At 46.7% G+C, this 14,432-nt stretch overlaps 1 protein-coding gene across 1 annotated transcript in view; it reads right to left on the bottom strand.

Annotated features, from left to right (window-relative positions):
- CNTNAP2 (contactin associated protein 2) overlaps positions 1 to 14,432 on the bottom strand; it is a 1,977,233-nt gene that overhangs the window by 153,106 nt on the left and 1,809,695 nt on the right. The window contains exon 19 of the mRNA XM_043589809.1: positions 4,290 to 4,526. Within this exon, the coding sequence (XP_043445744.1) occupies positions 4,290 to 4,526 (237 nt within the window). The remainder of the gene's footprint in view (positions 1 to 4,289; positions 4,527 to 14,432) is intronic.

Below are 14,432 nucleotides of genomic sequence, written 5' to 3'. Positions count from 1 at the left end.
ATTATTAAAATGGGAAAATACGTCTCTTGCATTTCTGGTTCATCTCCCAAGTGAATTAAAGCAGTCACAGGGGCCTGCTCTTTTATTGGCTGTGGGAAATAATGTGCTTAACAGATTTACTCTCTCCTGGCCGTCATCATTACCTCACCAAACACTTACGGGGCACCTATTGTAGGCAGGAGATGGAGTGCGGGGGGCTTTTCATCTCGCTGAGAAGACAGGGCATATTTATAACAAAGACAGATAGCAGTCTGGTGCGCTAAGTGCTGGACAAATGACATTGAAAAGAAGTGTCCCAGGAGTCGAAAGAAAGGAGACGTCACTGAAAGGAGGTGAGGCTCCGTCTGGCCCTAGAATGAAAGACAGGTGTCGGAGCCAAGAGGGAGCCGGGGTTCTTTGGGCTAAGTGGGCAGGAACAGGGGTGTCACACGCATTTGGGGAATGACGAGGAAGAGGAGGGTGGTGGGGCGCTGGACACGTGGCAGGCTGTAGATCCCACCTGTGGACCGTGGGTAGCGGGAACTGCTAACCAGAGCACCTGTTACACTGACGCCGACTTCAGACTGCGAAGGGACAGGGCAGTGCTTTACAGCGACTGTCTGGACTATCCCCCCCCCCCCCCCCCCCCCCCCCCCCCGCCTGAGGGAGACTCCGTTTTACAGAAGAGGGCGCTGGGCACGAAGCAGATTGAAACCCGGACGTTCGGGTTCTACACTCGGACTCTCACCCCGGATCCCAGGGTCTCAAAGGGCAGGCTGCATGATTTGGGATTCCTCCTGCCCTTCCTGGGGGAGGAGGGCCCTACTGATGCATGATGAGGGACCTGGTGCACGAAGGCTGTGGTGGGTAAGAGCGAGGTGGGGAGGGACTGGAAACGGGAGGGAGGGGTCAGAGCGCACTGCCATCCCTTGTGGGGGTAACAGGTGCCAGGAGCCTGGCTCCCCCCAAACCTCAGCAGACCTGCAGGAGCCCCGGCCGTTGGGTGGAGTCCCTGGGTCGGTGGCCTCCCAAACACAGCCTCGTCCATTTGTTCAAGCGCCATTCACATGTAAGAATTTTCCATGTATGCCATGGCAGGAGCGACATCGGGGAGCATCGAATTCGAAGGCATCTGCCAGGAGACCAGCGGTGGGGAAGAAAAGACAGCGACGTTCCCCAGGGACACGTCCCTTAAGGGGGATGACGGAGCACTTGGGAATGGTGGCACGCCTGGGAATCTGGGTGTCTGGGCGACGCCTGCACTGTCAGAAGCACAGGGTCTGGGGGAGGACCAGAGGGTCTGGTTCCGGAGCAGCGATGGCAATAAAGCCTTCAATGTGTTGTTACATTTGAAGGATGGCATGGCGTTATGTCAAGACTTCCTAATCTTTAATTTTGGCCTGATAGTTTGGCATAGTCCTTGCTGAATGAATTCTTCAAATATTTCTAACTTTAAATACCAATTAATAAAAAACACAGTCTTTGAAGCGTGAGAAAAACAAATTCTGTAGTATAAATTATTAAAAATTTTTTTTTCAATGTTTCTTTGAGAGAGAGAGAGAGAGAGCGAGCACAAGCTGGGGAGGGGCAGAGAGAAAAGAAAGAGCTTCCGAAGCAGGATGCACCCTGTCAGCACAGAGCCTCCTGCGGGGCTCAAACTCACAAACGTCGAGATCATGACCTGCGCAGAAACCAAGAGTCGGATGCTTAACCAACTGAGCCACCCAGGGGCCCCGAGAAAGACAAATTTTCATTAGTCGTTTGAGGACGGCCTTGCAAAGGTGGAAAGAAGCCAACTGGTTATGCTTTCCAGATGCATGGAGGGTGTTCTAGAACTCTCTGCAGTGTGGAGAGAGTGGTAAAGCTCTGGGCCTGGAACCAGATCGCCAGCTGAGGGTGAACGTCACCTGACCTCGCTGTACTCCAGTTTTATCATCTGCTGAAAGGGGATGAAGAGCGGTGTCTACTTTGTGGTTGTGTGGCTCACAGGAATTAATGCAGCTGCAACACAGCACCCCTTGGGGCATCATTAAATGGTAGCACCAATGCGGAACCGATTACTCGAAACCCTTGCACGCGAAGAACGCCCACCAACACAAGCAGGAGTGTTCACAGGGACCGGCATAGGTTGTGGGAATGAGAGTTACTGATATTGTTGGGGACTGCATTTTAAATTTTTTTTTAACGTTTTATTTATTTTTGAGACAGGGAGAGACAGAGCATGAACAGGGGAGGGTCAGAGAGAGGGAGACACAGAATCCGAAACAGGCTCCAGGCTCTGAGCTGTCAGCGCAGAGCCTGACGCGGGGCTCGAACTCACGGACCGCGAGATCATGACCTGAGCCGAAGTCAGCCGCCCAACCGACTGAGCCACCCAGGCGCCCCATGGGGACTGCATTTTAATGTGGCAGTGACTTAAGGAGTAGATAGCACGGCACCTGATGGGAAAAGTTCATAAAGCCTTGAGAAGCCACATGTGAGCACCACCCCTGGGCTCTGGGAGGTTGGGGCACGGAAGTGGAGAGCATCATCGCACTAAAAATCTATTTAACCCGATCCAGGGGGAAATAAGCTTAACTCGTGAACTTCTGGAAAGCAGGGGCCATGTCCTTTTTTCTTCGGCTTCCTCATTGATTTTACTTATTATCTTTTCTGATGCCTTGCGAGCATTTGACATTTATAAAAGAGTAGCAGGAGAAGCAAATCAACAAACAAGAGGTGCTTTCTGCTCATATTATGGCGTTTTTGTCTTCTATCCACATTTTTCATATGGAGCTAAGCTGATATTATATCCACATTTTTCACATAGAGCTAAGCTGATATTATATAGTCGAGGCAGTAGCTTGCCTTTTTTTTTTTCATTTAACATTGAATTACATACAACTTTTTTCTCCACGCTCTTTTCTCCATAAATGTTACTCTTGATGGATACATGGTAGTCCTTAAAATGCTGACTCCCTCTTTTACTAACCATTTTACTATAGTTGAACTTCAAGGTCTTTCCTCATACTTATTTTTACAAATAATAAGAGAATAATAATAGAGGAACATCCTCATGCTGCATCTTTGTCTGGTGTTTGGCTTATTTCTGCCCCTCCAAGCAGGGGAGGGGCAGACAGCGAGGGAGACACAGAATCCGAAGCAGGCTCCAGGCTCCGAGCTGTCAGCCCAGAGCCCGACACGGGGCTCAAACTCACAAACAGTGAGATCATGACCTGAGTCGAAGTCAGACGCTAAACCGACTAAGCCACCCAGGAGCCCCTTGCCTCTAAACTTTTTAACCAAGAGTGAATGGTCTAGAGAAGAAGTCTAAGAATTTGCTAGGTTTTAAAACTCAAGCTGACCTGGGTTCATAATGATAATTTTTGCTCCCATGGGAGACAATCCTGATCTTTAAGAATAATCACTGCAGAGCAAGATGGTGGGGGCAATGAGAGAGGTTGTGTCCACTTCTCAGCCCGTATAATCTCTCTGGGAAATGAAGGAGAGACATTTGCTCCCTCATATACCTACAATATTTCTATTTTTGAAAAAACAATTTTATTAAAACTTTTAAGCGTCTTAGAATTAAAGTTTTCTAAGAGGAATGGAACCCTCAGTGTTTGGCACGCATCTGTATTTTTAGGACTGCTTGGACTTCTCTGAAAGATCATAAGCCCACTGGTGTATTCACACAGGACAGCAACTGTGGTCTCGCTCTGACCCTCTTGAGTTCCATGCCTATTTGGAGATCAAGATGGTCCCAGACGTTACAAGTGTGAATACACTCCTGCTTTAAGCAAGCCTTATGAATATATTTTATTTTATGGGATATATTTTATGAATGTAAAATTCTGAGAGGGATTAGGAATGAAAACGTTTCTGTTTTTCTATTTCTATTGAAAGTTATATATGTTCTGTAGGAAGCTACTGATACATTATCATAAATCAGGGTAATTCATTGATTTATATTAAATTAATTCCACGACTTCAAAGCTCATCTCTATTTAGTACAGCAGTGAATGTATTTGTTTGACAGGAACCAAAAAAAAAAAATCATCACACATACGAAGCCATCTCATTTTCATGTAATATGATTCTTGTAAAGAACGTGACATGCCTTAGCAAGATTACTACGATACATTGCTAGAAAGCACTCAACGGACAAGTTCCTTTCTTGGCTCTCCTACCGGGATACGAGATTCAAAGACTTGGGTGACTTGTTCAATGTCCTGTGGGGAATAAAGGATGAGGCAAGAGCAACCCAGACTTTCTAGAACATTCTGTCCACCCAACATGAAGTAGCAAAGCTTAGGCATCCTTGTCCTTACCGGTGGGTTTGATGAGAACGGCCAAGAAGTCTGTCGTGAAAGAACTGACATACAGAAGGATGCAGGGCGCCTTGGTGGTACTGAAGCTGAAGTGGATCCCCTCGTGGGTCAGGTCCGGAGGAGAGTTGTTCTGATCCGGGGACATGTCTGACCTACTGCCCGACTCTTTGGCACTGACCCCCGATGCCTGGAAGTTATACCGTAGCCACATCCCTTCTTCAAAAAATGCACCAACATCTGTTGAAAAGAAAAAGACGGAAAATTGAAAAACGAGGAGAAATCGGATATGCTGATACCGACAACAACTTAAACTCGGGTAGACTGTTAATTTTGTAGTAGCCTCAGTTCAGAGGGCAGGTCCTGACTCCGGGAGGGGATCAGATTGGGCTACCTTCTATGGAGATGGATCTTATTTCATCAACATGAATAATCTATCAAAAAAAAAAAGTCAAGTATGGAGGTCAGTAAAGTAAAAAAAAAATTAATTGGACACCTGGGTGGCTTAGTCGTTTAAGCGTCTGACTTCGGCTCAGGTCATGATCTCACTTTGTGAGTTCGAGCCCCGTGTTGGGCTCTGTGCTGACAGCTTAGAGCCTGGAGTCTGCTTCAGATTCTGTGTCTCCCTCTCTTTCTGCCCCTCCCCTGCTCACATCCTCTCTCTCTCTCTCTCTCTCTCAAAAATGAATAGACGTTAAAAAAATTTTTTAAAAATATTAATAAAAATTAAGAAACTGAAATCATACCGGAAAAAAATTTTCACATACAGTACTTAGGCCAAATAACTAATTTAGGTAGAAGAGATAACCCTGGAAATAAAGGAAGTGGTATAAAATAAACACCAGTTTAAGGAGCTCCTGGGTACCCTCTTTGAGACTGGCGTTGGTTTGGACGTTCACAAAGGAGAGCCCTCTGCAAAACCCTGGGGAAGTCCCAGAAGGCTTTGGGCACAGTGCTTAACATCACAAGACATGAAGCTAGAGAGAACTTGGTTTGTATCTGGCCATAAATTAGCTGTATGGGAAGTTACTTAATTTCTTTTTTTTTTTTTTATTTACTTATTTTGAGAGTTGGAGAGTGCAAGCAGGGGAGGGGCAGAGAAAGAGGGAGAGAGAGAGAGAATATTCCAAGCAGGCTGCGCGCCGAGCACAGAGCCCGATGCAGGGCTTGACCTCATGAACTGTGAGATCACGACCTGAGTCCAAACCAAGAGTTGGATGGTTAACCGACTGAGCCACCCAGGCACCCCTTAACCAACTTCTTGAGGCCTCAGTATTTTATACGTGAAAGAGAGACAATAATAGTGAAAATTACAAAAGATAATGTGAAGTGATCAGCCCCAAATAAATAGAACCTATTATTATTACTACTATTAAGAAATTAAAAGAACAGTTGCTAACCCTCCTTTGGTGTTTGTCGATGGCCTAATCATTGCTAATTGGTTCTTAATCACTTCCTGGCAGCCCAGCCCCTCTGTTGATTCTCCCACTGTTTGCTCCCCAGTGTTCCAACATCACCTCCTAACTCAGGGTGAAGGCTGAGGTTCCCTCTCCAGATTTGTTTGGTCCTCATTGTTACAGCTCCCTTTCCCTCTGCACGTGCCCTTCTGAAAGTGTTTCTCAAACTTCATTGCCTGTGGAACCTGTGATTCTCACAACACCCAACGCCCACCAAATTAATACCGTGAAGAACATATTTTGTGAAACGCAGCTCTATTGTCATGAGTAGGAGAGGTCAAATTCCAAAAGGGTTCTCTCAGCTGGAAATTCAGAAATTTGTCTGTGTTAAATAAGTCTAGGACAGATTTGGTGCGGCGGCGTGAATCAGGGTCTGGAGTCAGGCACCTGTGGACGGATCCGGACCTACCTATTAACCGTGTCAACTTGCTAACCAACCTGTTACCCTGCTAAGCAACTTCAGCGTGAGACTGCAGCGTGAGACTGTCTTACATAATTAAGAGCTTCCTTGCTTGAAATGCAAGGACCTTTGATGGGAAACACAGGATTAAGCAATGCTTAATCCATGCTAGTCACTGAATGACTTACTGGGATGTCCAATGCCACACTTGAAGACCTTTCTGTCCAGCAGTGGGCATGGGAGACACATGTCAACAATTTGCAATCTTTCTGGTGAGTGTTACAGAGGTTAACTCAGCAGATTGTGTGATGAGAACCCTCATCCGAGCTTGGAGGATCCTGAGTTGGCTTTCCCGTGCTTTCAGCAGACATCTATCGAGTGCTGTCTGCTGAGGTTACAATCCTTGCTCCCATCAAGCCCTAAATCTTAGAGGATTTAGACGACCAGGCATCATCAGAACGCAGTGGGGTAAGCACAGGACCAGGTGATACAGGGGGTCCTGGAATATGAGGGGTACCGGCCCTGTCTAAAAGGGGCCAGGGAAGACGTCTGGGAGAAAAGACAGGAAGCCGAGACTCAAAGAACCAGAGGCTATGTCAACATGGCGAGAAGCCCAGCTTTCTAGTTGAGGGAGCAGTGTGCATCAATGCTTGGAGCAGAGACAGTGCGGTCAGAGGGATCATACCTCGGGTGAAAGTCATAACGTTCTTTTTACATCATCAGTTGTTTATGCAAGACTCATTAGCCCGCTACTACATTTTAGGTTGGGTGTTGGGGAAACAGTGAACGAGAAAGAGGTAATCACTGAGCTCAGCAGTTCAGAGCCCAGTGGGACATATGGATGCTCCTAGGCCAGCTGCTGTGAAAGTATCTAACAGGGGTGCCTGAGTGGCTCAGTGGGTTAAGCGTCCGACTTCAGCTCAGGTCACGATCTCATGGTTCGTGAGTTCCAGCCCCGTGTTGGGCTCTGGGCTGACAGCTCGGAGCCTGGAGCCCGCTTCGGATTCTGTGTCTCCCTCTGTCTGCCCCTTCGCTGCTTGCACTCTGTCTCTCATATGGTCTCAAAAATAAATAAACATTAAAAAAAATTTAAAAACAAGAAAGTGTCTAACAGATGGTGGGGGCTGGGGTTGGGCGAGGGGGTCAGTCAAGGGGCGCAAGCAGGGCAGGTCGCCTGAAGCAGACACACCAGGGGGTTCACTGGGCCACCAGAGAGGTTCTACCAGAGGACGAGGGCTCATTATCTGAGAATGTCTTTGGGCCATGCAGGAGAGAAGGGGTCGATCCAGCTGGTGCCTGGAGGTCGTGGAGTCCTCTGAGCAAGCCAAGAGGCAGAGAGACAGGGGCAACGTATTGGAAGAGATAAATGTATCTGGTGGTTGAAACTCAAGATCAAATCCTGAAGAACCTGGGCCTAGGAGGCCTTCTGGGCAGTAGAGGCGGAGGAAGCCCCAGGGACCCCAGCTACAGATGCCACACATCGCTGGCAAGAACCCGGGCTTCCCTGAGCCACCTTCAGTTACTACGCTTCCAGAGAGTGGGCCGAACTGAGCCCCCGATAACATTTCTCTGCTAAAATGCTGGTTCCCAGGCCTAGCTCCAGAAGTTAGCTCTGAGGGCTCGACTCAGAGGGTCTTGGGAATCAGCAGGTAGAACAGGTTCCCCGGACGATGCTTGTGGCACACAGGGGTTTGAGATCCCGGGAGCCTAAGCCTAGGCAGGACGGCGCACCTGGCCGAGGAGGTAGCTGGGCGGTCCCGGGGGGGGTGAGCCATTATGCATTCTTCAGCTAGAGGGGCGACCGTCCTCCCAAGGCAGGTCATGAACAGAAATTCAGAAAGCGAAGGGTTTTAGATAAACAGACCAAAAAATATGCTACAGAGAGTACTTTTGGTGTATTTTAGAGTCATCATTAGAAAGCTTTATGGATTCATGTCAATTCTGGAGGAAGGAGAATACCAGGCTCGAAAAGTGTTATTCTAAAACTACATCATAAACCAACTGTTAAGCCAAGGCCTGGGAGTGCCGTGAACCACGTCGGTTTCCCAGTGGCAGATTTACAGCTGTCACTTCGCTGTTTTACACGGTTTTTAAGGAAATGCCAAATCAGGGTTTGCAATATCATTCAGGAAAGGAGGACTCCCATCCTTTCTGAATGAATGACTAAAATAAAGCTAATTTAACAAGCCCCAAATAACATCTTTTCCCTCACTAAATGATCAAATATTACTGATGTAGAATGCGTAATTTATAGTTTTATACTAATACGAGAGAGCTTACGTTTTATCATGTTCGTTTTTTAGATGGAAAAAATGACGAACTTGGAGTCTTTTTTACTCTAAGATGTATTATAAAAGAGATTTGTTGAACTATATCATGTTTCTCAAAATTCCAAACAATGGTGCCTCATCTGCAGGTTCAGGATCATAAGGATGCCAGAAACCCTGAAAGCAGGCAAGCTACCTTGTCATAATCGCTTCTCGGTTCTCGAAATGGGCCCCTGACTGACGAAGAAAAGTCTGCGAATGTTTGGAATAAAATCCACAAAACTGTCCATCCCAGAATAATCATAAAGATATCCTTTCCCTCACGGAACCAAATCCCTGACACTTACCATGGAAGAACAATGGCGCTCACCTGTTACTGTTATGCATTTTTATTTATTTATTTTTTGACAGAGACAGTGAGAGCGCACGTGGGCAAGTGGGGGCGGGGCAGAGGGCGAGGGAGAGAGAGAATCCCAAGCAGTCTCCGTGCCAGCGAAGAGCCCGACGCGGGGCTTGATCTCATAATGGTGAGATCACGACCTGAGCTGTGTGAGATCATGACCTGAACTGAAATCAAGAGTCTGATGCTCGACTGAGACACCCATGTGCCCCACTTACCCCCATAATTGAATTGCCCCTGATCCCTTCCTTCTCACGCTCAAGAATCCCATTTCTTTTTGCCTTTTCACTTAGGATGTATTTTGCAACCTGATGCTTTTCATTCTCTCACGTCCCCATGAGCATCTGAAATTGAAAGTCCCCAACTCTACAAAGGGGCTCTTTTCCAAAAGCTTATTTTAAAGTCAGTAACTTGCGGGGCGCCTGGATGGCTCAGTGGGTTAAGCGTCCGACTTCAGCTCAGGTCACGATCTCACGGTTCGTGGGTTTGAGCCCTGCGTCGGGCTCTGTGCTGCCAGCTTGGAGCCTGGAGCCCGCTTCGGATTCCGTGTCTCCCTCTCTCTCTCTGCCCCTCCCCTGCTCATGCTCTGTCTGTCTCTGTCTCAAAGTAAACAAAAACATTAAAAAAAGATTAAGTCAGCAACTTGCAACTTGGACATACTTCCCTACGGGAACAATGTTGTAATCGACGGTTAGTTTGCCAAGGGAGCCCACAAATGCTGAATAACCAACCGGATGGGTAAATACAAGAGAACGTGTCATCGTTTGTAACAATTAAAACAGAAACAACAAAAGAGTCAAGGTTTATTTCGAACGTGGGGATTCCAGAGAACTCTGCTCCCATAAGTCTTTCATCTAACGAATCCAGGGGTATGCTGGTAAATGTGAAATATCTCGTTCCCCGGGTAGGGGAAGCCCTGATTTGTAGTGTTTGCCTATCTCCATGGTGTAAACAGCCCCAGCTGGCTGATTTCCAGCTGCCTGCACATCTCTACATACAGAGTTGAGTCCCAGAGGGTCTGGTCTCCCAGCCTGTGTGAACTGCGTCTAGCAGGTGGTCTCACGCACTCACTGACCCAGTCCCTCAAGCAAACCACATTGACTGGCCATAACTGGGTGGCTCAAACGACAGAGGTCTATTCTCACAGTTCTGGGGGTTGTACGTCTAAGATCGAGGTGCCAGCTGATTCTTTTCCTGGTGTGGTCTCTCTTCCTGGCTTGCAGACAGACATGTTCTTGCTTTGTGCTTATGTGGCAGAGAGAGAGGTGGGGAGTTAAAGGAGAGAGGACTAGCTTTCTGGTCTCTTCCTCTTCTCATAAGGGCACTAATCCCATCCTGGGGGCCCCACCCTCATGACCTCATCTAAACCTAAGTATGACTTCCAAAAGCCTGAAGGCTTCAACACAGAAACTTGGGGGGCCACAAACATTCAGCCCATAACAGAAGGCTTCTTTCTTTTTATCTTCTGCTGTAAACAAACACTTTCATATTTGCTTACTCCTTCCTGCCGTCCACAGCTCTGTTCTATCTCGTCCCGGAACCCCGGATCCTAAAAGCTCTCTACAGCTTCTACAAAATCTAGGAGGAACCGCTGGGGAGCAGACCCCGTACTGGAGAAAACACAGACCTGAGCCCCAGCCTCAGGAAGCTTTCTCATGGCTGAATTCCATTGCCCAGAATGATCATGCTCATTAACTGCTTTTCCATTAATCATCTAGTAAAAAACTTAAGTGTTGTGGAGCTCTGGTCCTAGAAATCTTGGCCATCACCCCTCTGCGTATATCCTGGTCCTGCATTAGACCCGGCCTCTTCCAAGGCGATCTGCAAGGCCCAGCTCTTCTTCAACTTGGTTCCGGTTGTACTCCCAAGGACCCGCTATCCTGAAATACAGCCAGTTTCTCTCCTGGCCTTACACTGGCAACATCTGCCTTTTCTCCCCAAGTGTATGTACGTCTTTGGATTTCCCTCCTGCATTTTTTACTCTGTTTGCTGGGTGTTTCCTTCAATTTACTATAGTCATTTTGGACTAACAGCATTGAGCCAGGATGGGTTAATGTTCACCTTTACTTGTTCTGTTTCCCCAGATGAATTCATAACTTTTGTAACCACTTTCCTGCCCCTCTCTAAAGGCCAGGTCAGTTTCTATGTAATAAGCTTCAAGCGTCTGAATCTGCAAAGGGATGAAAAGACACCAAGGAGAAATCTCTCAAGTTTAGCCTGAATGGCATGTGCTACCCGTGAGATACAAGTGTAGAGTGTATTACTTTAATCACATCGATAAGCTATATGATCTCTGAGTTGAACTGTGTGGGAGCCGGGGGCCCTCTTTGCTTGGAGTTCAAGAGCCAATGGCACTGAACATCTTTCCTCTAGTCTTAAGTGGGAAGATAGTTTGTATCCAGAATTTCCACCGTCATGCTCCTGAAACTGTGTTAATAAGCATACTGGAAAATATGGTGGTCAACAGGTTAGACTGCTCTAGAAAGAGCAAGTGGGGAGAGGACCCCATCCCAGTAACCTCCACCTGACACATGCAGTCATCGATTAATGTATATATGGGGAGGGCAGGTATCCAAAGATGTGGGTTTAATCTTGGTTTTGCCACCCACCAGTCCTGGTCTGGTCAGGACCGTTTAATTGCTGTGGGCTTTAAATCATTCCCATCTTAAAGCAATCTTCCCTTGAACTTACATCTTCCTCTGGCTAGCAACCAGTCTTCTTTGTATATTCTTTATTTTTGAAGTGTCTTCTACAAGCTGTGAAGCGATTAGAGATTTAGCAAGGAGCAAATGATATTTAAGTTAATCACTGAAGGAGCATGAGATTGAAGTGGTATTGGGTACAGGGCCGGCATCCTAAAACAGAGAAGGAGCATGTGCAAAGGCCCTGGGGAAGGAGGGAATGTTGAAGGCCAATGCAAAGAAAGCCAAGAAGGTGAAAAGGCAAAAATTCAGGGGAGAGTGGCAGGAAGTGAGTCTAGAAAGAGTGGTATCTTGGGGATTTTTTTTTGTGTAGAAAGTAAAGGGTAACTCTGGAGGGTCTCAAGTAGAGGTGACATAATCTGATTTGCAGTTTTAAAAGATCATTCTGGCTGCAGTTTGGTGAATGGGTTGGTATGAGAGGAGAGTGTGTTGCCCCTAAACTTAAATTTCATCCTTTTTATTACAATTTGGAATATCACTGGGGGTGGGGGAGGTGGTCACTAGATACATTTCAACGAATCTGTAAATCTTCTAAAACTTTAGGCAAAAAGTGCATACGCATTTTCCTGGGGGAGAGGGCTCATAGCTTTTAATGTTGTTGTTTTTTTGTTTGTTTGCTTGTTTGTTTACTTTTGAGGGTGGGGAGAGGGGCAGAGGATCCAAAGCAGACTCCGTGCTGACAGCACCTTGCCCGACGCGGGGCTCAAACTCATGAACCCTGAGATCATGACCTGAACTGAAGTTGGACACTTCACCGACTGAGCCACCCTCGCGCCCCAGAGAGGGTTAGACAGTTAGTAGTTTTAATCAGTGTTCATGACTTCCCCATCAAAAGCTTAAAGAAACATAGTAAGAATCACTTCACTCAGAAATGACACACTGAGATGCTGGGTGTGGGTAGGGCTCTGTGCGAGAGGCTGCCCCTCCGGGTGACCTTCATCACCCTCATTCATTACCTGGCCCTGGTCTTCCCCAGCCTGTCTCCCATTCCCTGCACCCTCAGCCTGCAGTCTGGCCACACTGGCTTACTTGCTTATAGAACTTCTGCGTCCTTCCCAGCCGGCCGTCTCTACCGCCTTCCGTTATGGCCCTCATTTGTGCTCCCGGCCGGTGTCGGCACCTAAGTGCCACACGCAGGGAAAAGCTCCTCCGAGAGTGCCCTCACGGCTCTTTGTTACAACTTGAGTCCAACAAGTGTAACTTGTTTGCTTTGAATTTAGTAAACATTTTCTTGGAATCTCGCTATGTGCCAGGCCCGTGCTGATAACAAAAGCAAATTCGAGCCAAGGACTTTTCCCCAAAGAAGTTCACAGTTGGTTGGGAGATAAGCACCTCATTAGAATACAGTGTGAGGTCCAGACTAACAGAGTAGAAACAGGGGCAGGGGAAGGTCTGGGCTTCTTCACGAGAAAGGTGACAGTGAATATGTATTTGAAAGATGCACAAGGCGGGCAGCCCCCTCCTGCTCTCTGCCCAGTGTGGGGAAAAAATGTGAACAAAGGCACGCGGAGTGGTGTTCAGGAAATGATGTCAGAGTTTTTCAACCTTGGTATATATATATACATACATATATATATATATATACATATATATATATACACACACACACACACACATCTGTATATATATATATGCAAATCTAAGGCAAACTCTCAGAAAATCTGATTTAATCGGTCTGGGGAAAGGCCAGCCTATTTTACTATTTTCTGAGATTACTGCAGCGTGTGGCCAGGGTTGAGCACTGCTGTTGTAGGGAGTTGGGAACCGGGTATGAAACATGGGGTGGAACCTGGCCAGCACCTGCTGCTGGAAGACGAGGCCGCGTTGAGGTTTACGAAGGGTCTTGAATTGCTTACTTAAAAAAAATTTGTTTTATGTTTATTTATTTTTGAGAGACAGAGAGAGAGAGCATGAGTGGAGGAGGGGCAGAGAGGGAGACACAGAATCCAAAGCAGGCTCCAGGCTCCGAGCTGTCAGCAGAGAAACTGACGCGGGGCTTGAACTCAGGAACCAAGAGGTCATGACCTGAGCCGAAGTCGGACACTTAACTGACCGAGCCACCCAGGCACCCCTTGAATCGCTTACTTTTAAAATTTTTAGGAGAACAATATACCTGGAAGTCATTTCAAATTTACAGAAAAGTTGCAAGATTGGTACCAAGAACCATACCCTTCATATCCAGATTCTCTTACTTTTAACATTTCACCATATTTCTGTGTGTGTATTTTATGGGTGTGTATATATGTATGTATATGTGTGTGTGTATATATATATATATATACACACATACATACTAATTCCTGAATCATTTAAAAGCAAGCTGGAGTCAGTAAATCAACATCAACCTGACCCTACTGTTGCATTATGGTCCCACTTCTGGAAATATATATATACAGACACAAATATTCGCATGTACACACAAATAGTTTTGGAGAACCATCATGAGGCTGTATGTATACATAAGCATATATATATATATATATATATATATATATATATATTTCCATGTAGAAAGTTTTTTTAAATGCTTATTTATTTTGAGAGAGAGAGAGAGAGAGACAGAAGGCAAGTGGCGGAGGGCAGAGAGAGGAGGAGAGAGAGAATCCCAAGCAGACTCCGCGCTGTTGGCTCAGAGCCCGTCGAGGGGCTCCACCTCACCAACTGCGAGATCATGACCTGAGTCGAAGCCAAGAGTCGGATGCCTAACCGACGGAGCCACCAGGTGCCCCGAGAGTTTTTGTAAAATAAGCAGGCAGCAGAGTGGGCTCATCTCTTTCATAATGGAGTGGGAACAGGAGAGAGAGGGAAGGCAAATGGAGAGACCAGGAAGTTCGAAGTTGAATGCTTTGTTTGTACATCTGGTAGTTCACTAATGTGGGTTTTTGAGGGTAAGAGTAACCTTATCCAGTCCTGGCCGTCA

Source organism: Prionailurus bengalensis, chromosome A2 (genome assembly GCF_016509475.1).
Source record: "Prionailurus bengalensis isolate Pbe53 chromosome A2, Fcat_Pben_1.1_paternal_pri, whole genome shotgun sequence".
NCBI classification, from domain to species: Eukaryota; Metazoa; Chordata; class Mammalia; order Carnivora; family Felidae; genus Prionailurus; species Prionailurus bengalensis.
The sequence above is the reverse complement of the archived record's forward strand: the minus strand, read 5'-3'. Positions and strand labels throughout refer to the sequence as shown.